This window comes from Perognathus longimembris, chromosome 25, assembly GCF_023159225.1.
Source record: "Perognathus longimembris pacificus isolate PPM17 chromosome 25, ASM2315922v1, whole genome shotgun sequence".
Taxonomy (NCBI): Eukaryota; Metazoa; Chordata; class Mammalia; order Rodentia; family Heteromyidae; genus Perognathus; species Perognathus longimembris.
In genome coordinates, this window is record NC_063185.1 from 24,837,964 (window position 1) to 24,862,848 (window position 24,885).

General features: G+C 52.5%; 2 protein-coding genes and 1 long non-coding RNA gene across 3 annotated transcripts in view; 2 read left to right on the forward strand and 1 right to left on the reverse strand.

Annotated features, from left to right (window-relative positions):
* Nucleotides 1-2,696: 2,696 nt before the first annotated feature.
* LOC125342033 lies at nt 2,697-4,327 on the reverse strand. Its single transcript, XR_007209132.1, has 3 exons — nt 4,171-4,327; nt 3,849-4,068; nt 2,697-2,952 (listed from the first exon to the last, which is right to left on the reverse strand). It is a non-coding gene; the product is annotated as an uncharacterized LOC125342033 (long non-coding RNA).
* Nucleotides 4,328-6,113: 1,786 nt separating this feature from the next.
* Npm1 (nucleophosmin 1) lies at nt 6,114-15,054 on the forward strand. The gene is made up of 10 exons (XM_048334138.1): nt 6,114-6,267; nt 7,629-7,708; nt 7,992-8,111; nt 8,350-8,550; nt 8,642-8,706; nt 9,741-9,795; nt 10,040-10,123; nt 11,148-11,249; nt 13,035-13,109; nt 14,702-15,054. Exons 1-10 carry the CDS (start codon nt 6,210-6,212, stop codon nt 14,738-14,740), a joined length of 879 nt encoding a protein of 292 aa, XP_048190095.1. The 5' UTR covers nt 6,114-6,209; the 3' UTR covers nt 14,741-15,054.
* A 4,970-nt stretch (nt 15,055-20,024) lies between these two features.
* Fgf18 (fibroblast growth factor 18) overlaps nt 20,025-24,885 on the forward strand; it is a 29,227-nt gene continuing 24,366 nt past the window's right edge. Inside the window, exons 1-2 of the mRNA XM_048334067.1 lie at nt 20,025-20,175; nt 20,267-20,303. Coding sequence (XP_048190024.1) covers nt 20,144-20,175; nt 20,267-20,303 — 69 coding nt within the window. The 5' untranslated portion in view covers nt 20,025-20,143. The remainder of the gene's footprint in view (nt 20,176-20,266; nt 20,304-24,885) is intronic.

Genomic DNA, 24,885 nt, shown 5'->3' on the forward strand with positions numbered 1-24,885 from the left:
CAGCTCGGGCTCCCAGAGGCCCAGGGACTGTCACCCAGGGTCACCAGACAGAGAGAGAGAGTCGGAGTGAATAAAGAACCTTGGTCACCCAGGGGACCTGGACACCAGCCCCCAGATCCTCTCTGCTCCACAGTGAGACCAACACTGGACTTTCAGAGGGGCGATGGGAACCACTGGGCCCTGAGGTGTTAAGGCTCTTTGGAATTGTAAGCGACTGTCCGGGGAGGTACACACAAGCCAGAGACATGAGATGAGTTTTAAAAGAACATTGTTTTTTAAGATTATCACACAAAACATTTGAATTCCTATTAGACAGCAGTGTTTGAAGAGAAAGAAACTTGCTATGTGCTGGGCATTGCTGCTGTGCCTGTCGTCCCCGCTACCTGGAAGGCAGAAGCAGGGCGATCACCTGAGCCCACCAGTTGAGATCAGCCTCAGCACCATCACAAGACCCTAGCTCAAGAAGAAAGGAGAAAGAAGGGAGGAAGGAAAGAGGAGGAGAAAGGAAGGGGGAGAGAGAGAGACCGATTGTCAGTGGGCAGGGGGTTTTGGTTTTTTTCCCCTGCTGGTCCTGGGACTTGAACCCAGGGCTCTGCCCTGGCCTTCAGCCTCCCTGTGCTTGCACTCTACCCCTCTGAGTCACAGTGCTACTTCTGGCTTCTTCTGAGTAGTTTATCGGAGGTAAAGTCTCATAGACTTTCCTGCCTGGGCTGGCTTTGAACCACATCCTCAGATCTCAGCCTCCTGAGTAGCTAGGCTTGCAGGCGTGAGCAGCTGGTGCCCGGCATCAGTGGGCTTTTTTTTTTTTTTTTAAACTTACTTGGATCAGGAGGAACAGCTTTCTCAAGTGAGTAAAACTAACATACCCACAAACGGCAGCAACACAGATGAAGGTGAAGACTGAAGATGTCTGTCATGTTTCCTTGGCTTTTCCCTTCAAATGTCTGCAAGGGGCTATGCAGTAGAACAGCTACCTCACCACTTAAGACAGTTTAAACTTCTATAATATCTATTTTTTTCCACAGCTTCTGACATTAAATAAAAGAACTTTCATGACATCTTCATGCAGAGTGGAAAGAAATTTTGGTCTAAAGGTTATTCAAAATGAGACTATTCAAATTATAATTTGGCAATAAGGAAGTGGCTTAAATAATTTAAAATGAAGGATGAGCTTCAAGAAGTTGTTCTTTGGTGGTCGTTTTTGTTTCAATTGCCACAAGCAAGAAGTAGATTTTGAAAATAGATCACGGGGCAGAGCTAGCGTTTCTGACAGGCATTTGAAGGCAGGATTCTAGAAATTGCAATCATTTAACAAATTGTGCCATTAAAAGTCATAATAGGTCCAAGAGCCATTCTTGAAAGAACTTACTAAGTAATTTGACCTACATAATCATCTTGTTAAATTCATTTGATATCATGAGACAGTTTGTGAAATATGCATAGTACATTATATTAAAGAGAAAAGTACCCTTCAATTGGTATCTGATGTGCACTCTGCAATCGCGGCTATTAGCTGTCTATAAAACTCGTAGACATGATTTGATTTGATTACTATTATATCATTTTACTTTGTAATATATAGGGGGAGGAGGCTGCTGGTCTGCTTTTGCTTACTAGGAAATACTTAACGAAGAATGTTTTATTTATGAACTTAAAGAGACACAGTGGATTGTTGGTGGCTAAACTGATGATTCTGCTGCCATACTTGTCAAAAATACAGCTCTAATTCAATAGCAGGGCGGCAGTCAGTCGCTGAGCTGATCTATGCCTCCACAAGCTGGCCCTGGAACAGGATAGTGCCTCCTAAAAGGAGGGCCATGATTTCCCACAGTGGCAGGTCATCAAAACCAAATGCCAGCGGCGAGAAGACGCCTCAGAGCCTCAGAGCCGTGGCTCAACTGTAAACCTGCTGTGTTTTATCTCTGGTGTTCCTAATGTCCTAAATCAGTGACCAAGGATGGTACTTAATGTGACTAATCTGTGTGGAAGTACAGTATTTCCACAAGAAGTACATGGAGAAGAACATTCAGCAAAGAGCAAAGGAAGAAAGGCACCAGCACAGAGTGCCTTCCTTCTACGTACCAGGCTCTGGGCTCACAATATGTCAAGTGTCACAAATACTACCGGTTGATCTCACTGGATCCTACATAAAGCTGGAAGGGACAGAAGAAACCAGGCTTGGCTTTTGGGCTGAGCATGCATTTTCTGTCTAGCGCTTGGCTTTCTCTGGGCCACATCACTGAAGTCCTGTGAGCCACCCGCAATCACCGAGGCCACGCTTTGTCTGGTTTTAACCCTGCAAAAAGAATGCTTGACTGGAATTTTACTCTGTGTATCCTCAGGCTCACACTGGCCCCTGTAAGTTTACAAAACTCTTATGAAATCATCAGCTGCCTATCATTTTTATTTGTATTATTTGCCTTTCAGGTCTGGTTAGTGGTATTTCAGGGTAAAATGTTGAAGGTTCTAATTTAAGTTGCAAACAGATATGGCTCAGATGCTTTCTATATTATTGTATTATATAATAATAATAATAATTAGTTTTGCTCATCTTGGGGCTTGAGCTCAGGGCCTGGGCCCTGTCCCTGAGCTTTTTTGCTCAAGCCTTGAGCCACAGCTCTGCTTCTGGCTTTTTGGTGGCTAATTGGAGATAAGAATCTCACAGACTTTCCTGCCTGGGTCAGCTTCCTAACTGCGATCCTCAGATATCAGCCTCCTGAGTAGACAGGTGTGATCCACGGGCACCTCCACCTCTGCCACCAGCGCCTGGTTTCCATTACTTTAATACTTTGGAAGTCAGTGGATACATGCAGGTCTCAAATCTGGCAGAGCAGCTTGGTTTCAGGGCGCCCCCTGCCGTTGCTTGGTGAGTCTGTCACTCCACTTCAACCAGCGTGCCCAACAAGGCAAGGAGCCAAACAGGCCCAGGTCTGGTGGCCAGCTCTGAGGGCCCTGAAATGAACCCGAATACAGGCAGACTCATGGATGTTCACTGAACGGAACCGTTGGACTTCTCCTTGCATGTCAACTCCTCTCAAGTTCCTGGGTCCCTCAGTCGGGCCTACAGGTGGCTAACCAACACTTCCGAATCCAACCTGCTGACGTGCTCATCCCAGCCTCGCCAGGCTGGCCCTCTGGTCCCCAGCCCCTCGGTGGACACATCGTCAGCAGTCAGCTGTGCAGCCTCCTCACACAAGAGGGCCTTCATACACATCTCCTGAGGCAAATCAGGAGGCAAAGCAGGAACCGGAACTTGGTGCATTTACTTACCACTAAGACTAGACATGCCCACACAATGGAGAATGACAACACCACGCACGCACTCCTGATGGCAGCCCTGCACATACCCCGGTCAGCGCCAGCATGTGCAGCCCTGGCAGCTGGTCCTCCCGCAAGACAGGACAGGCTTCCAGAAGGCAGGTCAGGAAGCAAAGGACTCCGTGTTGGTTTCCTGACATGCAATCCCACTTTCTCCTCATGCTGATGCTGCCCACAGCTGTGGCTCCAGGCGGGGAAGCTGAACTGCCCAAGGTCCAGCATTCTGCATTTGTAGAGCACTCAGCTCAGCTCATGGGTGCCACCACGTGTGGCATGTTACCAGAACCACTCCCTCCCTGGTGACCATCTTTTCCTCCTCCAGAGAGACTCTAGGCCATCAACCTTTATCTATTAAACATACTAACCAAAATACACCCCAATACTTTGAGTATACTACCTGACAATTGCATATACATATGCACTGTGAAATGGTTACTGTGATCACTGAATTCACATATCCTCACCCATCACACTTACTGGTGTGTGCATGTGTATGTGTGATGTGCATGAAATCACCAGAATTTATTTACCTCCATAAGGGAAAGCTTGCATTTTTTGGTCAGCATCTCCCCATCCTCTGGTAACTGCTGGTCCACTCTGTGCTTCTGTGTGATTCTAGGATGTCCACCATGTTGGATTCCGCACATCAGAGAGGTTGTGCAGTATGTTGATGTCTTTCTGTGCCTGGCTTATCTCCTTCAGCCTGATGTCCTCCAGGTCCACCCATGCTGTTGCAAGTGGCAGGACTTCCTTCCCCTTGGATAACTTTCCATTATTTATTCACATGCACACCTTCACATCTCCTGTCTCATTTATCCACTTCTCTTACCACAGACACAACTTGTTCCACACCTTGCCTTTGTGGGTGGCACTGCAGTGACAACATTACTTCAAGACAAAAACTTTTAAGCACGTTTAGTTTTCAAGGAACTTCCATGCTGTTTGCATACCCATCACCAGACCGGTGTGCAGGCTTCCTGGTCTCCACATCCTCAACAAGATCTGTTAAGCTTTTTTTTTTTTTTTTTTTTTTGCCAGTCCTGGGGCTTGGACTCAGGGCCTGAGCACTGTCCCTGGCTTCTTTTTGCTCAAGGCTAGCATTCTGCCACTTGAGCCACAGCGCCACTTCTGGCCATTTTCTGTATATGTGGTGCTAGGGAATTGAACCCAGGGCCTCATGTATGCTAGGTAAGCACTCTTGCCACTAGGCCATATCCCCAGCCCAAGCTTTTGTCTTTTTTAATGTAGGTGATAGCTCACTGTGGTGTGGATTTTTGCTTCTCTAATTAGTGGTGTTGACACCTTTTCATATTCTTCTTGGTCTTTGAGAAATATCCAGTAGATCCTTTGCCCATTTTTAAATCAGTTTTTTTCTTGCTACTGTTTGAATTTTCTATATATTTTGAATATCAACACCTCCTTATTTGCAAATATTTTCTTTCTTTTTCTCTTTGTGGTGGTACTAGAGTTTAACCCAAGGCTTTAGGCTTACTTTGAGGTGTGATAGTAGGCTTTTCACTTGGGATCTTTCTTCTTTTTTAATGGACATTTGTCATTACGAATTTCCCTCTAGGTATTTTTTGGCATCTAAACAGACAAGCTGATCAGGATGTGACTCGCTGTATTAAGCATATACAAAACCCTCATATATATATATTTTCCCTGTGTGCACGTGTGCGTGCATGCACACCCACACACCCACAAGCCCGAGCCTAGGCTGGTGGCACAGGCCTGTCACCGCTCAGGCGGCTGAAGTAGGGATCTTGATTTCCAGGCCGTGCTGGGCCACACAGTGAGTTCCCAGATACAACACAAGACCTTGTCTCAAAGAAGCAAAAAGTCTGGAAGCGTCGATCCCCACACAGCTACTCAGAGGTTACCCACTGGGAACAGAGAGAGGCCTTTCCAATGTCGAACGGTGGTTTTCAGGGGTGACTGGAAGGACAGGGGGCGTCCAGCACGTTGGTCGGCCCATCTCAAGTCGGAGACAGGGTGGGCGCCGTTGGATTTCCCCGAAGCCCGCGGCCGCCGTGAGCGCCCCGCAGGCCGGGGCTGAGGCCGTGGGACGCGCGCTCGGGTTCGCGCCGCCGCCGGGGCTCCGGGCCGCGCTGACGGCGAGGGAGAGTCGGAGGGCCCGGCGGTCCCGACCGGGGCTCCGCGCGGCCCGCGCGCCCGGCCGCCCCCCTCCGCGCCCGGCCGCCCCCCTCCGCGCCCGGCCGCCCCCCTCCGCGCCCGGCCGCCCCGCTCCGCGCCCGGCCGCCCCCCTCCGCGCCCGGCCGCCCCGCCCCGCGCCCCGCCGTCCCCTCCGCGGGCTCCGGCTCCGAGGTCCTCGGCGGGGGCGAGAGGCGCGGGCCCGGCGCCGCATCCACCCGGCCGGAGGTCTCCGTAGCGAGGACCCCGTGACCAGCCGGAGCACTCTGGCCGACTTCCCCGCCCACACCGTCGGGGGGCGAAGGGAGCGGGCCGAGGACTCGCTCCGCGGGTCTCCGGCCCCGCCGGCCCCCGCCCGCGCGCGCGGACGCGGAAGTGCCGGGGCTGGGGAGCGCGCGCGCAGCGGCCGAGCGCGCGCGGCGCCGGAGGGAGGGGGCCACGGCGCGCGCGTGCGCAGTGGGAGCCCGCGAAGTACCTGGCGGTGGGGGGGGTGGGGGGCGAGACGGGAAGGCGGGGGTGGCGGTGCGGTGGAAGTGCGCTTGCGCAGGCGTGCAGTCGGCGGTGGAGCGGATCCACCCGAGCACGCGCGCGGGGGGCGGGGCTTGATGAGCTCTCGCGAGATGTGCGCAGGCCTTATAAACGCACAGGCAGCCCGCGTCCTTTCCTTGGCGTGATTCCGTCCTGCGTCTCTCCTCGGCCTCGGAGCCGCACTCCTCCGTCCGCCCTCGCCGTGCCCGCCCATGGAGGACTCGATGGACATGGACATGAGCCCGCTGCGGCCCCAGAACTACCTTTTCGGTACCTGCCCGGTGGCGGGGTGGGCGCCGCGGGGCCTGGGGCTCGGGGGTGGGGCCGCGGCCTGCGGGCTCCGGGGCCCGACGCTGGGGCCGGCGGGCTCTGGGGGGAGGGGGCGGCGGGCCCGGGCCTGCGGGATCCGGGGGCCGGGAGCGGAGCCCCGAGACTCCGAGAGGCTAGGGCTTGGGGCGCTGCGGGCTCCGGGGTGGGGTGGGGGTGGACTCGGGCCTGCGGCTCTGCGGGGCCGGGGTCCGGGCTTGGGGCCCGCGGCTCTGGGGGGCGGGGCTCGGGCCTGCGGGCCTTGCGGGGCCTGGGCGGGAGGAGAGGCCCGAGGGCCGGCGCGGGTCTTGGCGGGGGCCCGCGCTGGGGGTGCGTGCGGCCCGGGGTGGCAGCGAGCGCTCCAGCGGCTCCAGAGTTGGCTTTCGGATGCAGCTGTGCGGGCTCCGATCCATCCCTGTTCGAGTCCCCGCGCCACAGCCGGGAGCCGGGGACTGAGGCCCGGCCGGCCGTTGGGGGAGGGGAGGCGAGGCGCGGCGAGGGGCCTGCTGCTCGGACCACGTGGTTGCCACGTGGTTGGGGGTAGGGTAGGGGGTGTGGGCTCCACATCCGGGGCTCCACGCTTCTTGTCACGCTTGAGGCTGGTACTGTGGCTGAGTAGACTGCTGGGCGGGAGCCGTTGCGCGAGGGGCCTAGTAGCGCCAGCCAGGATTTTGAAGGCCTTTGTCCAGTGCTCCCCACAGTGACTGCCATGGCAGGCCGAGTTTGTAGAACCCCTTTCGGTCTCACTGATTTCACGAGAGGTGCACCACGGACTAGAGTCTGAACCAAGACCCTTGTCTGGAGCTGGGTGCTTTGGGGAGGGGGTCGATGCTGGTTATCTACCTTTAGGAGACCGAAGACATTGATTGGTTTTGTTTTGATGAGCACTGCTGGGAGCTCAGTTTTGGTTCAATGCACTTAAAGCTGAGGCTTCGGGCCCTCAGGCACAGGTGATGCAATTGTGGAGACTGAAAGTCGGGGGCCATCCCTGCCCACATTTGCTTAGTAACTGAGCAGGCCACTAAATGGGTGTATTTAAAATGTTAGTCTTTCCATTGAGATGAAAGTGCACGCGGTGCTGTACGTTACTGGCCTTTCTTGTTATAACTTACCATCAGGAGCTATTAAAATTCAAAAAACTTATTAAATTATATATTTTTTGGGAACAATGCTGTGTGTTATATATATGTAGACTTGAGTCTATCATTCATCGGTGGCTTGGGAGACAAAATGTGGGGAGTTAACAGTGTACATTAAGGTGTAAAAGAGGTGGCTTCATTGCGAATTAAGAGAAAGTGGATAGAGTTAATTTTCTTTTTCTACAGGTTGTGAACTAAAAGCTGACAAAGATTATCACTTTAAGGTAGATAATGATGAAAATGAGCACCAGTTATCATTAAGAACGGTGAGTTAACTTAAAACTTTCTTCTATTAAGATAGTATTTTCATAATTGGGTGCTGGCTATACCTTATTTATGCACTCCTGCCAAAGAATTTGGCATATTTGCTGGCTTGTTTGGTAATTGTTGAATCCAGTCCTCACTTGAACTACAAAGCCCTCCAGGGTCAGTTGAAGTTTGCTTTCCATCTGTGATAACGAATAAATAAAAGTTCATACTTAATTAATACAAAGCATAATTTGGAGGGATTACAGACAGCTTAGGTTTAACTAACACTTTTTTGTTCAGGTTAGTTTAGGGGCTGGTGCAAAAGATGAACTGCATATCGTCGAGGCAGAGGCAATGAACTATGAGGGAAGTCCAATTAAAGTGACACTGGCAACTTTGAAAATGTCTGTGCAGCCAACGGTAAGAATACTAAAACTTTGGGGTTTGTTACTTTAGATCTCCTAAGGTAGATGACAAAGGCTGTCTGGGTCTTTGTTCAGTGCTCAGCGCTGCACTGGTGTCACTGAGGGGAGGTCAACACTTAGCATGGTTTCTTCTGATGCCTGTTAGGGTGGTCAATGGGATTTGTGTGTAGGCTTGTGAGAAGTGCCTGTTACAGTATTTTCAAAACGCTTAATGAAGGGTTTCTCCTTTTTAGGTTTCCCTTGGGGGCTTTGAAATCACACCACCTGTGGTCCTGAGGCTGAAGTGTGGCTCAGGACCTGTGCACATTAGTGGACAGCACTTAGTTGCTGTGGAGGAGGATGCAGAGTCAGAAGATGAAGAGGAGGAGGATGTAAAACTCCTGAGTGTGTCCGGAAAGCGGTCTGCCCCTGGAGGTGGTAGCAAGGTTCCACAGGTAGGGATGTAATTTTCTTGTCTCAGATTGTGTTGTAGCCTTTTGTTTGGTGATAAGGACCAGCTCTTACAAGTATGTATTTGTCTTTAAGAAAAAAGTAAAACTTGCTGAGGAAGATGAGGATGAGGAGGATGAAGATGATGATGAGGAAGAGGAGTAAGTAAAACAATTTTAAATGTTAAGGTAGAACTGACCATTAATCTCCATCCCCTGGGCCGTGGGGGAAGTTTTCCTCTAGGATGAGTGTCATAGTAGTTGTCCAGGATATATGTAAAGCATAAAGCTTGAAAATCAAGGTTCTACGTGGGAGGGGGTGTAGTGGTGAGTTGCGGGGTAATGGGTCCTTCTAGTTTCCCACAGACAGCACTCTACCACTTTAGCCATTCCTCCAGTAGAGCCTTTTTTTTTTCTATTTGCCAGTCCTGGGGTTTGAACTCAGTCTGAGCACTGTTCCTGGCTTCTTTTTGCTCAAGGCTAGCACTCTGATCACTTGAGCCACAGTGCCACTTCTGGCATTTTCTATGTACATGTGTGTGGTGCTGAGGAATGGAGCCCAGGGCATCATGTATACTAAGCAAGCGCTCTACCACTAGACCATATTTCCAGTCCCCCCAGTATAGCCTTTTTTTAAGCTGGATAATTGAAGATGAGAGTCTTGGACATTTTCCCCATGGATTTGCTTGAACTTTACAAATTATCTCCAGAGTAGCTGAGGTTACAGTCATGCGCCACTGGCCCAAAGTAAGTGTACTGGTAAAGAGGTGCATAGGAAGAGACAATGGATGCCTACGGAGGAACAAGTGTTAGCAGGAATTTTATTCCACTGAAGGTGGCAGGGAAGTGAGATCACAGGTCAGCTAATGGACACAGATTATCGATGTTACCCTGTCCCGTTCTTATCTTCAGGTTACAAAAAGTTTTACGTAGTGTACAGTGAAAGACTGAAAAAGAGAGGAGCGTAGTAGGCTCTGGTATGAAGAGAAACCATGTAATGTCAGTATATAGTCTTTTCCTTAATCCTACACACATGTGCATATGCATGTAGCCCTGTGTCAGGTTGCACATCTGGGGGCAGCCACACAGGCCAGAGTTGCTTCTGTATATGCTGAACATGTGCATAGACTTATCCTTATTTATATGTACTGCCAATACAGTCTGTTGGTTTATGCTTTGGTTTATTTCACTTGCAGTGATGATGATGATTTTGATGACGAGGAAGCAGAAGAAAAAGTTCCAGTGAAGAAAGTGAGTAGATGTTACAGGTTGTGAAAAGTAGCAAAAACAAATGTACCTGGTGAAAACTGATTTTCAGCAGATGTCACGCTGGGCACTGATTTTCTGAGTTTGAAAAAGACTGTTACATCTGTGGCCAGTCCTTTCTACAGTATTTTAAAGTCAGCGTGCATGCTTTGTTCTAGTCAATGACAATAGCACTCACTGGTATAGTATGTGTTAAGAGGAATTCTGATGATTAATCTCTACTTTTCAGTCTATACGAGATACTCCAGCCAAAAATGCACAGAAATCAAACCAGAATGGAAAAGACTCGAAACCAACGACACCAAGATCAAAAGTGAGTAGCAACATATTACTAAGAAACTGGCTTCTGTAGGATATGGACGTGCATGGTATTTGGTCATTTGGAACGCTTTTGTAGTGAGTGGTAGTACATAACTGGTGTGCCAGCTACTGGAGACATGGTCAGTCAGAAACAACAGACAGAAATAAAGCAAAAGAGGGATGGTTCAAGTGGAAGTGCTACCCACACTGGGTAAGAAGCTGCTGGGAAACTATAGCAATAGAAATGTTATGTGAACAGTTAGACTACAGAGAATTACTTGCCTATGAGAGGTGATCAATTGTTTCCGGATTTATGAGCTACAATTTGCATTTAAATAAAGAAATCTGTTAATTCTTTTAAGTGATTAGTGTGTGTGTTTGGGCACTGTCCTGAGTGGGTTTGTTTTTGTTTGCCAGTCCTGGAACCCAGGGCCTTGGCATTGTCCCTTGAGCTTCAGCTACCCCTCTACCACTTGAGCCATAGCGCCACTTTCAGCTTTTTCTGTTTGTGATACTGAGGAATCTAACCCAGGGCTTCATGCATGCTAGGCAAGCACTCTACCACTAAGCCACATTCCTGGCCCTGTCTTGAGCTTTTAAGTCTCACGGACTTAATCTGGCCCAGTTCAGTTAACAGATCTTCACTCAGACACCTGAGCAACTAGGATTGTAGATGTGAGCTATAGGTGGCCCCGCTAAGAAGTGTTTTAGAAATGTGTACAGCATAATTTATGGATGGTTGCAGTTGAAGAATTCCAGGCAAAGGTCTGTGTATTTATTAGGTTAATACACTCACTTTTTTTTTTTTTTTTGGCCAGTCCTGGGCCTTGGACTCAGGGCCTGAGCACTGTCCCTGGCTTCTTCCCGCTCAAGGCTAGCACTCCGCCACTTGAGCCACAGCACCGCTTCTGGCCGTTTTTCTGTATATGTGGTGCTGGGGAATCGAACCTAGGGCCTCATGTATCCGAGGCAGGCACTCTTGCCACTAGGCTATCTCCCCAGCCAATACACTCACTTTTGAATTTAAATTTTTCCAGGGTCAAGAATCCTTCAAAAAACAGGAAAAAACTCCTAAAACACCAAAAGGACCTAGTTCAGTAGAAGACATTAAAGCAAAAATGCAAGCAAGTATAGAAAAAGTAAGTAAAATATTTTAGGTGTATCTTTTCCTTTTCAAATTGCGTCTCTGGCGACTTGGATACTGTTCTCACTTTTTGTGGTATGTGGCTTTTTTCCAAGTAGATTGCAAGAATTTACTAATTTACAATCTTGTGTGTGATGCCTTATTTTCCATTAAAAGTACAAGCACATCATGAAAGTTATAAAATGGATGGAGCTCTGCCTGAGTGTTGTGCTGCAGAACCAGCAGGGGGCGCATGAGTCTTAATAGTGAAATGCTCTGTGTTACACAGTTGCATGATAGACCAAACAGAATTGTTAAATTCGCTTTTTCATACCCACCTGTTCCCCAAGTTAGTGCTGGAGGCAACACATTGGATTTGTGTGTGACTTAACAGCCTTACATCTAGTCTACTTTTGTCTTCCATGTACAAAGGAGGGTTTAGCTTTTTCCTGCATTTACTTGTCTGGAGAGTGCTGAACTTGTACAGAATTAGTTTAATCCCTTGAAGTCACAGTTAAGAACACTTCTAGAAGACTCCAGGTAGCGAGCCCAATTAGAGTTCCTTTCCCCATTTTGTTGTCAGGTTGCTATAGGCTCTTGTGACTTGGGGAAGATGTCCTTGTGCAGTGTGGAGTGCGTTAGGAACGTAGTACTGCGAATGCACTTGCTTTGCAATCACTGTAAAAACTTAATTTCCTGATATCACTGATTTATTTTTATCCCTTGCATACAATGCTAAAATGATTCCCCTCTCCCAGTTTTAATGTGGTCCTATCTCCTTGGTTTAATTGCAGGCACATTGAACAGTCCTGGGCACTACTGGTAAATTAAAGCCCAAAGATGGGGAAAGAGGAAAAGGAGAAACAGATATAGTCCATACTGACTATCATCAACAATCCAGACTGAAGTCTTCTATCTTAATCTCAATCCCCTTTCCTGATTTGCCACCCATACCCCCTTCCAGGCTGGAAGCAATCTTTTGGTTTCCTAACGCACTTTGTTGTGACTGCTGTGATTGAGTAATCATTACGTATTGCTTTCTATTGTGCATATGCTCCATCTTTTTGACCATGCTCAATAAATACTGAATGAATCAAATAAGGATGTATGTGGCAATATTTTGAAGTGGAGAGTATAGTGAGGTTTGTTTTCTAGGCCTTTTCTGTGAGGTAAAATAACAGCTATTTCTGGTCATTTGGAAGCCATCTCAATCTTAAGATGCATGGATTAAAATATTTTAAGCAGGAAAAGTGATGCTTAACATGTAATGATTCTACAGTAGTGATGGGTATATTTTGAGGTGTTTGTGTAGTAATTGTAATGTCTTAAATTTTGCTGATTGACAACATCTTAGGTAATGATGATGTATTTCTTTAAGAAATTAGTGAGTCACTGTCAGTTTTTTCCCTGCTCAGCAATTAGTGTTGGCTGACGTGACATAGGTGGAAGTTGCTCCGTTTTGCTGCTTGTGCATGGGTCACAGAAGGGGAGCATACGTCTGTTTGAATCTGGTTCTGGTTGGTAGAGAGTGGTGAGCTGCCTTGTTACCTAATGCTGCATTTGCATGCCTGGTCTCAAGAGTGTTCAACAGTGCAAAACGGAGAAGCACCATGGCTCTAATGTTCTGTCTACTATGTGTTTTGGGCCCACAATGACATTGAATAGTATTTCTTAAAGAGAGCTGGTGGGAACTGCTCCGTGTAATAAATAGCATGCAAATCTTGAAGGAATTTCCTAATGTTGTCTGTATTTTGTATTTCTTTGCTTACCCTTAATGGTTTGGTTTTTTTTCCCTCTATAGGGTGGTTCTCTCCCCAAAGTGGAAGCCAAGTTCATCAACTACGTGAAGAATTGCTTCCGGATGACTGACCAGGAGGTAACTTAGATTTTCTGGGACATGACCACATAAAGTCTCTCATTATGAGTTATTACTTTCTCTTAGTCTCTTAAGTTGTTGGCTCCTTTTAAAAGGTTCCTGACCACAGACAATACTTAATATGTGGAAACTCTTAAGAATGTAGTTGGCAGAGAAGGAAAAGATAACTTTTTTGTACATTTTTTCCCAGCTTTTATAAAGTGTCTCTTGGTTACAGGACTTGGTTTTTCTTTTGGGTACTGTTTGGCTGAGGAAATGGAGCTGTGGTTTTTCCTTTCTGCTCCTTTTGGCGGTCTGGTCTTTGCTTTTTTGAGAGTAGATAGAAGATTGATGAAAACACTTGACTGAAATCAGCCTTGAAGGGTTTGCTTCAGAGTTCAGTGTTGACTCTAGATCTCGCAGGTAAAGGAATTTTTGTCAGCAAAAATTGAGCATTTATTTTTATTATGCCAAGGTTCAGACCCATTATCCTTCACAGGGTATAGATGAGCAAATCGGAATGCACCCTTACTGCATTATTTCCTCTTTCAGGTTTGATTGAGACAAGTGTAGAAATAGGGTTCTGGTCTGTGTTTGTTTTCCAATTGGATTGGGAAATGAGCTGTTGTCTTGTCACAGTAGTATTTTACATGAGCATTAGTTCAGTGTTTCAGTTTCCAGCTTGGAATCCATTAGTGATACATGTGGTTGTTAGGTCAGCTTTTAGGAAATTGTAGCAATTGGTTGTGGGGTTAGCAAATATAATCTTGGGAAAATGTTAGGTAACTTGGCACCTATGCAGGTTCTTCTGTAACTGCATTATACAGTCATCTTAGCTAGGAAAATAGCGCTGGCTTGTTGGGGAGGGACATGAGTGCAGATGAGCACACCAGGCAGAGTGCTCTGCTGGTTTAGTGTCTAGATGGGGTTACGCAGATCTGAAGAGCAGGCATTCATTGCCCACTGTTTTTATTTTTTATTTATTTTTTTGCCAGTCCTGGGCCTTGGACTCAGGGCCTGAGCACTGTCCCTGGTTTCCTTTTGCTCACGGCTAACACTCTGCCACTTGAGCCACAGCGCCACTTCTGGCCATTTTCTATATATGTGGTGCTGGGGAATCGAACCCAGGGCTTCATGTATAGGAGACAAGCACTCTTGCCACTAGGCCATATTCCCAGCCCCATGCCCACTGTTTTTAGAGGGACAACACTTAGTGTTGAGAAGTAAGGATATCATTGGGCATGAATTTCATCTATGTTCGGCCAGCACAAGGTTGAAGAAGGAAGTAATAAAGTTGGTGCGTCTTTTAGTCATTATGAAATACAGGTGAGAAGGGTCTTAGTTACGAAATTGGACTGGCTTGACTGAGTACTTTGCAAAGAATGAAAGCAAGTCACCACAGTAGTGACTTAAACCTGCCAGTGGGATGTTTAAATTTGCTTTTGACTGACAGCCCTGAGGCTGGGTCTCTCTGCCTGCCTTGAGATTATCTTTGAATTCCTAATTATCTGGAACTTTTGTTTGTAGTAAGAAAAGTAGTTTTATGATGGGTAAGCTTGGTGATGGTTTGTGAAGTGTGGCTCCTTAACCATTTTTTTTTCTTCTTTCTTCAGGCTATTCAAGATCTCTGGCAATGGAGGAAATCTCTTTAAGAGTAGTTGGGGCTGTTTGTTGAAAATTTCCGTCTTATTTCATTTCTGTAAGAGTTGATATCTGGCTGTCCTTTTTATAATGAGAAGTGAGAACTTTCCCTGCTGTGTTTGATAAATGTTGTGTAGGCTCCACTGCCAAGAACGTGTTGTCCAAAATGCCCGTTTAGTTTTTAAAGACGGAACTCCACCCTGTGCTTGGATTTAAGTATGTATGGAATGTTATGATGGGCCGCAGTAGACGTGATGGTCAGATGTGGAAATGGTGGGGATACAAAAATATACATGTGAAATAAACTCAGTATTTTAATAAAGTAGCACTGTTTCTTTCTATTTAACCACTAAACTTAGGCTTTTTCAGAAATAAGTTGACGTGGTAAGGCAGCAGAGTACTCCTACCAGGGGGATTTCTGCCTGAGGCTAGTAACTGGCCATTAAAGCCATGCAAAGGTTTCCAGATAATACTTCAGACTCCCCTGCCCACTGTAGCGCCGCCTCTCCACTCTGGAAGGGAGTCTGGCTAGAGCTGCTGTTACCTAACCTGGCTTCTGAGGACATGAATAGAAGAGTGACTGCTTTTCTCCATATGACTTGGGGGGGGGTGGATTTCCAATAAAGATAAAATACTGTAATGACAGTTGCTGACCAACGGGGGCAGTGTTTTCTGAGTCCAGTTTAAAGATGCCTTTTTGGCATGAATAGGCTGTTTTGCTAGTCTTCATGGTTAGAGTGCTTGGTTCATGCTGCCATATGGCCTTATCTGAAGTGGAGTGTCTTGGTCAGTTGGGATTGGATCTGCTCTCCAGTGGTGGGCATTTTGGGGGGGAAGAGGGATCTCTGTTATGTACCACTCTGATAGACTTCTCCAAGGAGCCACGGCACTTTTTGTGTATTACAGAGGTATAGTACCAGAGGGATTACAGTCAGGTAATGAGTACATTACCTTTTGTGTATAGTCTTCTGTCCCCTCACTCTCCTAGTCCTGTCTCCACCCACAAGTTGTATAGTTCACCTTCATGTCTAGTGAGCTCCACTAGCTACCCCTATCTTTCCCCTTGATTTGTACCTCCACCTTTCCAAATACATACTTTTGCCATATATAAGGCAAAGTAGAATGACTAAAAACGAAGTGAAAAGTATATTTTGTATAAATGTGAAAGAGGTACTTGGGCATAGTCCCTAAGATCTTAGTCTCACTCTGTCTAGGATCCTGTGTAATCCAGTGCATTTCAGGTCTTACTGTATATGGAGAGAACATGTGCTGTTCATATCTGAGCTTTGCTTACCTCAGTCAACATGATTTGCTCTAGTTCCACCCATTGCCCTGCAAAAGACATAATAATGGCTGTGTAAAATTGCATTGTGTCATTTGGGCCGTTTCCATATGTTGGTTGTGACTAGTACAGCAATGAACATGGGTGTGCAGGTGTTTTTATATCCTAGCTCGTGTTTAGGGTAGAAGACTGCCAAGGCTCCTTTTTAAAGGTCTTGGGTCCCCAGGACTGCTGGCACAAGAATGGCATAGACCACAACGGGGGCTAGCAGACCAGGGTTTGGTCAGATCTTGAGGCAGGGTCTGAAGCAGTGAAGGTAATCCCCTGCACTCAGCAGCTAGGGCCAGTGCCCTAAGGTTTATATTGGTATATCTCACTACTTCTGACTTGGAATACCAGCTTCAGTGAGCAAGTTGTGGGGGCACTGTCCTAGACCATGTTGAGCTTTGACACAAAAGATCATTCTGGATTCTATAAATAGGTTGGTCTCCCATCAGCCAGTTGCTCCTGACTTGAAAGTAGACATGCTAAGTTCTGAAGCTGCCAGGCTGGTTTTGAGCATCTTTTACACCAATACTAGGGCTTGTGCTCAGAACTTAGCACTGTCCCTTAGCTTTATTAAAGGCTGCTGCTCTGTCTGAGCCCTTTCCAGCTTTTTGCCAGCTAATTGGAGAAAAGACTAATGGACTTTCCACTTGAGTAGCTAAGCTTCCAGGTGTGGGCTGCCTCAGACCTCCCCTCAGGCTCTATGGCCCTGCTACCAGTGGTTTGGGGCTGTGTTGTGTATCCCATTGGCTTGCAGAATCAAGTCTTAGCAAGATGCATGTCAGATTGTTTCATTCTCACATTGAAGGATAAGGAGAATAGAAATGACTGAGTCCCAGAGTGCTATTGATGTAGGTAAGCAAAGCAATTAAGACCTGTAGGGTTTACATTTACTTAGCTTTTTCAGCTTTGCCCTCTCTTGCCAAAACTGGCCTACATAGAGCTGACTCCCAACACTTCAGCGAGCAAGCCAGTGGCCTCCGCCCATGTTCTACCACTCAAGACTGGCTTAGGAGCTGTGTAGCTAAACCCTTAGTTTCAAAGCTTTGGATGGATGTTGACAAACACTGGCAATGTTCAAGGGCAGCAGCAGGTAACTCACAAACATGCTGGGTCAGTGGAAAGGGTCACAAGCCTACCTGGTTTCCCTTAGGTGAGGGTACCAGCAGCTGGAGGTAGGAAGTTGGCCTCAGGTGCCTTCCTATGGTGTTACCAAAGCCAAAGCATGCACACGTAAAATGTTTGTGTTAAGTATGTAGCTGGCTGGGTGCTGGTGTGTTGGGGATTCACGCCAGAGCCCCCCAACACTGGTGGGTCACATATCTGAAATCCTAGCTACTCAGGAGGCTGAGATCTGAGGACGCCATTCAAAACCAGTCCAGGCCTGAGATTTGTCGTTAATTGACCACTAGAAAACTGGAAGTGAAGCTATGGCTCAAAGTGGTAGAGCACTAACTAGCCTTAAGCAAAAGAGCTCAGGGACTGTGCCCATGCCCTTAGTTCAAGCCTAATGATTGACCCCCCCCCCCCCCGCCGCCACCAAAGAAAAGTATGTAGCTGGGCTCTAGCCACCCTGGTCTTGAATTGTAGCTATCCAGGGGACAGACCTGGAGGACCAAAGTTGGACATCCTGGGCAGGAAAGCCTGAGACTCCACCTGGCTCCTTAGCAGGCAGGTGGCATAGTTCAGGTGGTACAGTGCCAGCTGAGCAAGCTAAGAGCCAGGCCCTGAATTCAAACTCCAGTACTGAAAAAAGTTGTTTTTTTTTTTTTTTAAAGGAAAGGCCAGAAGATGGCTAGTATTCAGCGTTGGGAAACATTTCTGATCATCTGTTGTCGGTTGGTCATTTCATCCTATCTCAGTCTCAGTTCTTCTCAACGCATAGGGAGTTACTAGTAGCTTTTCACAATACTGGTCTGGCAATCAGGAAATCTACATAAATAAGCCCAATTCAGCAGTTGGGTGCTTTGCAAAGGTATTCGGCCAAGGCATCGGTTTGCAAAGCTATCTGTTTAGAATAGCCTTAGTTGTGGAGAGTTCAATCGCCTGCAGGGAAATCGCGCTGTGGGCGCCCCTGGCCAGCGGCTCTGCATGGGAGGATCAACTGCGGCTCACGACACCGATTCCCGAGGTCTGCTTTCTGAGCTTGTGCTCAGTTTCTTTTCCACTGTGACCTCTTTCACTTAGCACCAGGCCGGAGCAGAGCTAGCGACCCAGGCTCTGGAGGGAGCCAGGCAGGGGGTGACCGTGAGGGCGGGAGCGTGGGGGCAGCGAGCCGGGGCCAGAGCGGAGTGGCTGCCTTCCAAGGAACCGGAGCTTCCCCCACGGAACCGGGAGCCTCCCGCAGAAACCGGGAGCCTTCCCCAAGAACCTGGAGCCTTCTCCGGGCGTGCAGGTGGAGGAGGGCGGAGAGGGCCGGGCAGTCGCTCACCAGAGTCCTGCCGGCGGTGCTGGGGAGCCGGCCCCGGCGGGCCGGGGCCGGGGCCGGGGCCGGGGCCGGGGCCGAGGTCGGGGCCGGGGCCGGGGCCGAGGTCGGGGCCGGGGCCGGGGCCGGGGCCGGGGCCGGGGCCGGGGCCGGGGCCGGGGCCGGGGCCGGGGCCGGGGCCGGGGGCGGGCGCCTCTGCAGCCGCTAGGTGGCGGCCGCGCGCTGCTGGAGCTGGCTCGTCTTCCCGGGAGCGGGGAGAGGGCGCACCGCACCGCACTCCGCGATGCTCCCGCGGGAAGCCACAGGCTGGCGTGGACTCGGGGCGGGTGGGCCCCGGCCCCCTCCGGCCCCCTCCGGCCCCCTCCGGCCCCCTCCGGCCCCCGCGCCCTCCCGCCCGCCCCGCCCCGCCCCCTGCTCTGGCCGGACCCTTTCCGGACCCCCTCCGGCCCGACCCCCTGGACCCGCCCCGCCTGGCCGCTGCCTCGCTCGGACCCGACCCGACCACGCCCCGCGCCATGCCCCGCTGCCCACCCGCTCCACTCCCGGTCCCCCGCGACGACCGGGTGCGAGTGCGGGGGCCCAGGTGTGCGCCCCGTCCCGCCCCGCCCCGCGTCCGGCTCCCGTCCCGACTCGCTCCGCACGGGCCCTCGCCCTCTCCGCACCTCACCGCGCCCCGCCCCGCCCGAGCCACGCTTCCCGCCCCGACTCGCGCCCCGCTCGGGTCCGGCCGCGCCCCGCGCCCCGCGCCCGGCGTCCCGCTCCCGATCGCGTCTCGGGGGCCCGCCGTCCGCCCGCCCGGCGCGGCCCCCGCCTACCGGGAGGCGCGGTTCCGAGCTCCGCGGGCTCCCCGCGCCGGGCGGCCCCGCCGGTTCGGCCCTCGGAGCGGCCGGCCGGGTCGGGAGAGTCCGAGCCGCCCGGGGCGGGAGGCGGCGGTGAGGAGCCCGGCAGCCGCCTTTGATGTGGGCGCGGCGCACCGGGGCGAGCGGAGGCGCCCGGGGCCCGGCCGGCCGCGCCCCGAGGGGGGGCCCGGCCGCATCCTCATTGTGCGCCCGGCCCGGGCCCGCCCCCGGCCCCCGCCCCCCGCCGCCCGCGCGTAGAAAACGCCCCGGCCGCCGCCGGCGGAGGAGGCGGCGATGCGCACGGCCGGGGAGACGCGGAGGAGGAGACATGAGCCGGCGGGCGCCCGGACGGAGCGGCCGTGACGCGTCCGCGCTGCCACCGCGCGTCCCGACCCCGGCCCCGGCCCCGGCCCCGGCCCCGACCTCGGCCCCGGGGCGCTGACCCCGCCGCGCGGCCCCGGCCCCGGCCCCGGACGCGGAGCGCCGACCCCGCCGCGCGGCCCCGGAGCGCATGCCGCCCCCGCACTGAGCCGACGGCCGGCCTCCCGCGGACGCCCAGACGGCGGGCGGGCGAGCGAGCGAGCGTCCCCGCGCCGGCCGGCCGGTCGCCCGCAGCCCCCGCGCCAGCCCCGAGGGCGCCGATGCTGCAGGGCGCGCCGCGGGGCGCCCCGGAGCAGCAGCAGCAGCAGCCGGCCCGGACGGAGCAGCGGCGGCGGCGGCGGCGGCGGCGGCGGAGGCGCCCGGTCCCGGCCGCGCGGAGGGGACATGTGCAGGCGGGGCTAGGAGCCGCCGCGCCCGCGCCCGCGCCCGCCCGCGCCCCGCCATGTATCCCGCGCCCTCCGCCTGCTCTGGCCTGTAAGCGCCCGCCCGGCCCGCGGCCCGCGTGGGGTCCCCGCCGCCCGCGCCCCGCTCCCGTCCCCCTGACGCCGTGTCCTCTCTCCCGCAGGTGTCTGCACGTCCTGCTGCTGTGCTTCCAGGTGCAGGTAGGTGGGCTTCGCCGACCCCCGCCCCGCCCCGTCCCGCCCCTCCGGGCGGGCGCCGAGCCCGCCCCGTGCACCTGTTCCCGGGGCCCCGCAGGGCGGCGGCGGCCGGACCGAGGGGCTCCGAGCGGGCCGGGCAGGCGCGGGCTCGGCGGCCCCGTCCGTCCCCGCGGGGCCTCGCCTCCCGGAGCCCCCCGCGCTGCCCGGCTCCGCGCCGGCGCCCCGCCCTGCGTGGCCGCCCGCGAGCGCAGAGTTGGACCTGGAGAGCCGCGAGCCGCCCCTTAGCATCCGCCGGGCGCCCGGACGGAAAGGCAGAGCGCGCCGGGGGCAGCCGGGTGTGCGGTTTCAAAGTGGGGGGAGAGAAAAGGGAAGAGAGAGGGAGGAGAGAGATCCGTGGAGAGAGGTGGTGAGGTCCTCCGCTCGCTCCGGGCTTCCTGAGGTGGGCAGCCCTCCGTGCCCCAGCCCTGCTCTGCTCGGCTGCTCTGCTCTGCTCTGCGCTCCGCTCGGCCTCCTGCGCTGTGCTGCTCTCTGCTCTCTGCTCTGCGCTGCTCTCTGCTCTGCGCTGCTCTCTGCTCTGTTCTCTCTGTTCTGCTCTGCTCTGCTCTGCTCTGCGCTGCTCTCTGCTCTGTTCTCTCTGTTCTGCTCTGCTCTGCTCTGCTCTGCGCTGCTCTCTGCTCTGTTCTCTCTGTTCTGCTCTGTTCTCTGCTCTCTGCTCTGCGCTGCTCTATGCTCTGTTCTCTCTGTTCTGCTCTGCTCTCTGCTCTGCTCTGCTCTGCGCTGCTCTCTGCTCTGTTCTCTGGTCTGCACTGCCCTCTACTCTGTTCTCTTCTCTGCGCTGCTCTATGCTCTCTTCGCTCTGTTCTGCTCTGCTTTGCTCTATGCTCTGTTCTCTGTTCTGCACTGCTCTCTGCTCTGCTCTCTGCTCTGTTCTCTGCTCTGCGCTGCTCTCTGCTCTGTTCTCTCTGTTCTGCTCTGCTCTTTGCTCTGCGCTGCTCTCTGCTCTGTTCTCTGGTCTGCACTGCCCTCTACTCTGTTCTCTGCTCTGCGCTGCTCTATGCTCTGTTCTCTGTTCTGCACTGCTCTCTGCTCTGTTCTCTGCTCTCTGCTCTCTCTGCTCTGCTCTCTGCTCTGCACTGCTCTCTGCTCTGCTCTCTGCTCTCCGAGAATCAGAAGAGGGCTTGGCGCTCAGCCTGGAAAGCACTTGCTAAAATCTGATCTGTTACTTCAGCAGCTTTCAGACTCGGGAAGGTCTTGGCATGCAGACAGTTGGAACGCACTGGCTTCCAAAGCTGTGGAAATGAAGGGAAAAGGGGGGAGGAGGGAGCCGACTTCAGCCCCGATTAGAACCAGACCAGAGCTGCCTCAGCTTGGGGGAGTGGAGGGAATAGGAAGAGCCAGCTTCCCCAGCCTCCAGCCACCCAGCGCCCCCGCCAGGAGGGGTCCCGGTCGTGGGAGGAGCTGGGCACAGGCCACAAGAGGGCTGTCTGTCTTCTCTCCATCAAGGCAGGTGTCCCAGGGGGTTAGGGCAAATGCTTGGGCCTTGAATGCTGCAGATGCCCAGAATGCTGTGGGGCATGGGACTGGAGTGTGCGGGGTGTGGGTGCAAGGCATTGTGGCAGGCTTTCGCAGTGTTTCTTGTGTTCCGTCACTCTGGGGAGCGGGCAGACACTGAGCTGGGGCCAGCCAGTTGGGGCTGGGACTGGAGGGATGCATGGAGGGATGCATAGATGGACACTGGTGAGCCCTTTCCTTCTCTTGGCCAGGCCAGTGTCCCCAGTGACTCCTTGAATCAATACAACTGGAGTCAGTAACTTAGGACTGGCGGTTTGCCAAAGCAGATGTGATCACGTGACCCCTTGTGATGAAGGGATGGGGGACGGGGCAGGGGAACGGCCAGTGTCAGGGAGAGAGGCCGTACCAAGCCTGGGCTCCTGGCCTGCCACTGAGTCCTGAGCAGAGGGCAAGCCCCGTGGCTTTCCTAGTCTGGCGTGTACACAGCTCTTTTCTAGAGGGTTGACCCTAGAGCCGGAGCCGAGGAGATGGGCATGTGAGCAGGGAGGGGGTTTGCACCAGCAAGCTAGCCCTGAATGCCTGGCGTGGGAGCGCTGTCCTGAAATGGGGCCCCCGGGGGGCTGCTGGGTGGTCTTTGTGCTCTCTGAGGGGAGTGCGAGGGAGGAAGTCTGGGCTCTGTGTCCCACCTCCACCTCCTGGCTGGAGCCAGAGCCAGCGTCCTGGGAAAGCACTGGGTGGTCCTGGGTGGTCCGCTGAGCTTGTCAAGAGCAGCCTTCCCACAGGTGAGGACTCTGCTTCCCTCCCTCCTGCCCTTCCTCTGCCCTTTTCTTCTCCCTCCTGCCCTTCCTCTGCCCCTCCTCCTCTCCTACCTGCCCTTGTCCTCTCCTTCCCCCACCTGCCCTTCCTCTGCCCTCTTCCTCTCCCTCTTGCCCTCCTCTGCCCCTCTTCCTCTCCACCCCATCTTTCTTCTGCCTCTCCTCCTCTCTTGCCTGCCCTCTTCCTCTCCTATTTTCCCTTCTTCTGCCCTCTTCCTCTTCCACATGCCCTTCCTTTGCCCTCTTCCTCTACATGTCTTCTTACATACATGCCTCTACAGGGTTGGTATTTGAACCCTCGGTCCATGCCCCCTCGTGATAGTCAAGGATGGGACTTGAGGGGGAAGGGGGGCCCTGAAACCCTGCAACCCCCCAGAATGTTCAGGTGCTGTATCTGGAGGAAGGTTCTTGGTAGCTCCCTAAACAATGAAGAAATGCAGCTCAGGGGGTCTCAGGCAAGGTTGGAAGGCTCCTGTTTCCTTTTACACACAAGGACAAAGATGAGGTACCCAGTGTTGTGAATGCCAGAGTCTGGAGTCTGACACATGTGGAGGCAGGGCTGGCAAGGTGTGCGAAAGCACTGTGTCCGGCCGGGCAGGGCTGATGCTGGTGCCCAGTGTCCTGGGCAGGGCAGATGTGTGAGAGTTCTGCGTCTGGACAGGGTTCTTGGAGGTGTTAGCACTTGGAACATGCTTGGGACTTTTCCCTTTGTGGTAGAAAGTGTTCAGGGCTTGGTGACTCAATGGACTTGTGCCCAATTCTGTGGGAGCCTTAAATTTTCATTTGTAGAATGGGGGCCTCTGAGGTTGAGGTGATATATGTTGGGGAGGACGAAGTTTAGAAATTTCTCCTCCCGGGAAGGGTGCACCCATGTTCCTCTTCTCCACCTCTGTCTTTTGGGGGGCTTTCCTCCCTCGCTCCCATCCCATCAGACCATCAGACCCCAGGCAGTCCTTGATCAGGCTTTTCCATGAGCATGCTCAGTGCCAGACACTGTGTTCCGCTCCCCCTGGTGTGGGCCCCCTCACCACTGGCCACCCTGGGAATTTAATGAAATCCCTTCATCCCCTCTCCACACGACTTGGGACACCACAGATAGCTGAAATTGGAAGAATTTCAAAAATTTCCGTGGCAAGCAAGCGGCGTGACCAGTAAATTGCTTTTCTGCACTTGGCTGAGCTCTGACAATGACACCGGGCAGAGCTTTTCACGCGGGCCTGCAGCACCTGCCTGACATTGTTCCTGCTGCCAGGCTCCACTAGGTCCTGGCCTTCCTCAGGCGAGCTGAGGGAGGGGAAGGGGAGGGGCAGGAGGACAAGGGGCAGCACCTCCCTCTCAGGTCCAACAGGGCCACTTCCTCTCTCACTGTCCCTTCCACGCCCCCTCCCCAAACTCCTCAGCAGGGATTAAGTGGACCATTCCTTCAAACTGGCCAGTGCAGAGAAGGCAGGATCAATGTCCTTGGGGGAGACAACAGGAGGATGAGAGCTGTCTTAGTGCATGGCATTGTTGTGTGCATGTGTGTGTGTGTGTGTGCACGCGTGCGCTTGCACACAACTTGCTGGCACTGGGGTTTGAACAGGGTTTCATGCTGACAGTTGTCTTGCTTGCACAAGGTTGGTGCTTTGCCACTTGAGCCATACTTCCAGAATGGCATTTGTGTTGGCTAATTGGTGATGGAGTCTTGCAGACTTTTCTGCCCTCGCTGATTTCAAGCTGGTTTTAGATCCCTGAGTAACAAGGATTAGAGGTGTGAGCCACTGGCTCCTGGCTCCTTGTTAATATCATAGAGAACTGCTCCCATTTATCCATTCAAGTCAGAAGTTCACTGGACACGTACTAGCTGGAGCTTGTGTCTCATGGCCTGGGATTAGGAGCTGGTCAGTCTCTGGCCTCAATGAGCCTCCACTGCCAGGTTTCTAGGAATTTATTGTCCCCCTTCAGCCGCCATGCTATGAAGTGGTAGAGACAAAATGTCTCTTCCTCTCATTGGAGAGGAAGAAACTGAGGCTGAGGAATGGGCAAAGGAGCTGTGCAAGAATCTTAAGCTGGGCTGGATGGTTCACACCTTAGCTACACTGGAGGTGTCAATAGGAGAATGGTAGTCCAAGCTCAGCCCAGGCAAAAGTGCAAGGCCTTGCCTGAAAAATAAGCCACAGTCAAAAATGGGCTGAGGCATGGCCCAAGTAGCAGAGGGCCTGCCTCGCAAGCATGAGGCCCCGCATTTAAACCCCAGTACTGTTTAAAGAAAAGGAAAA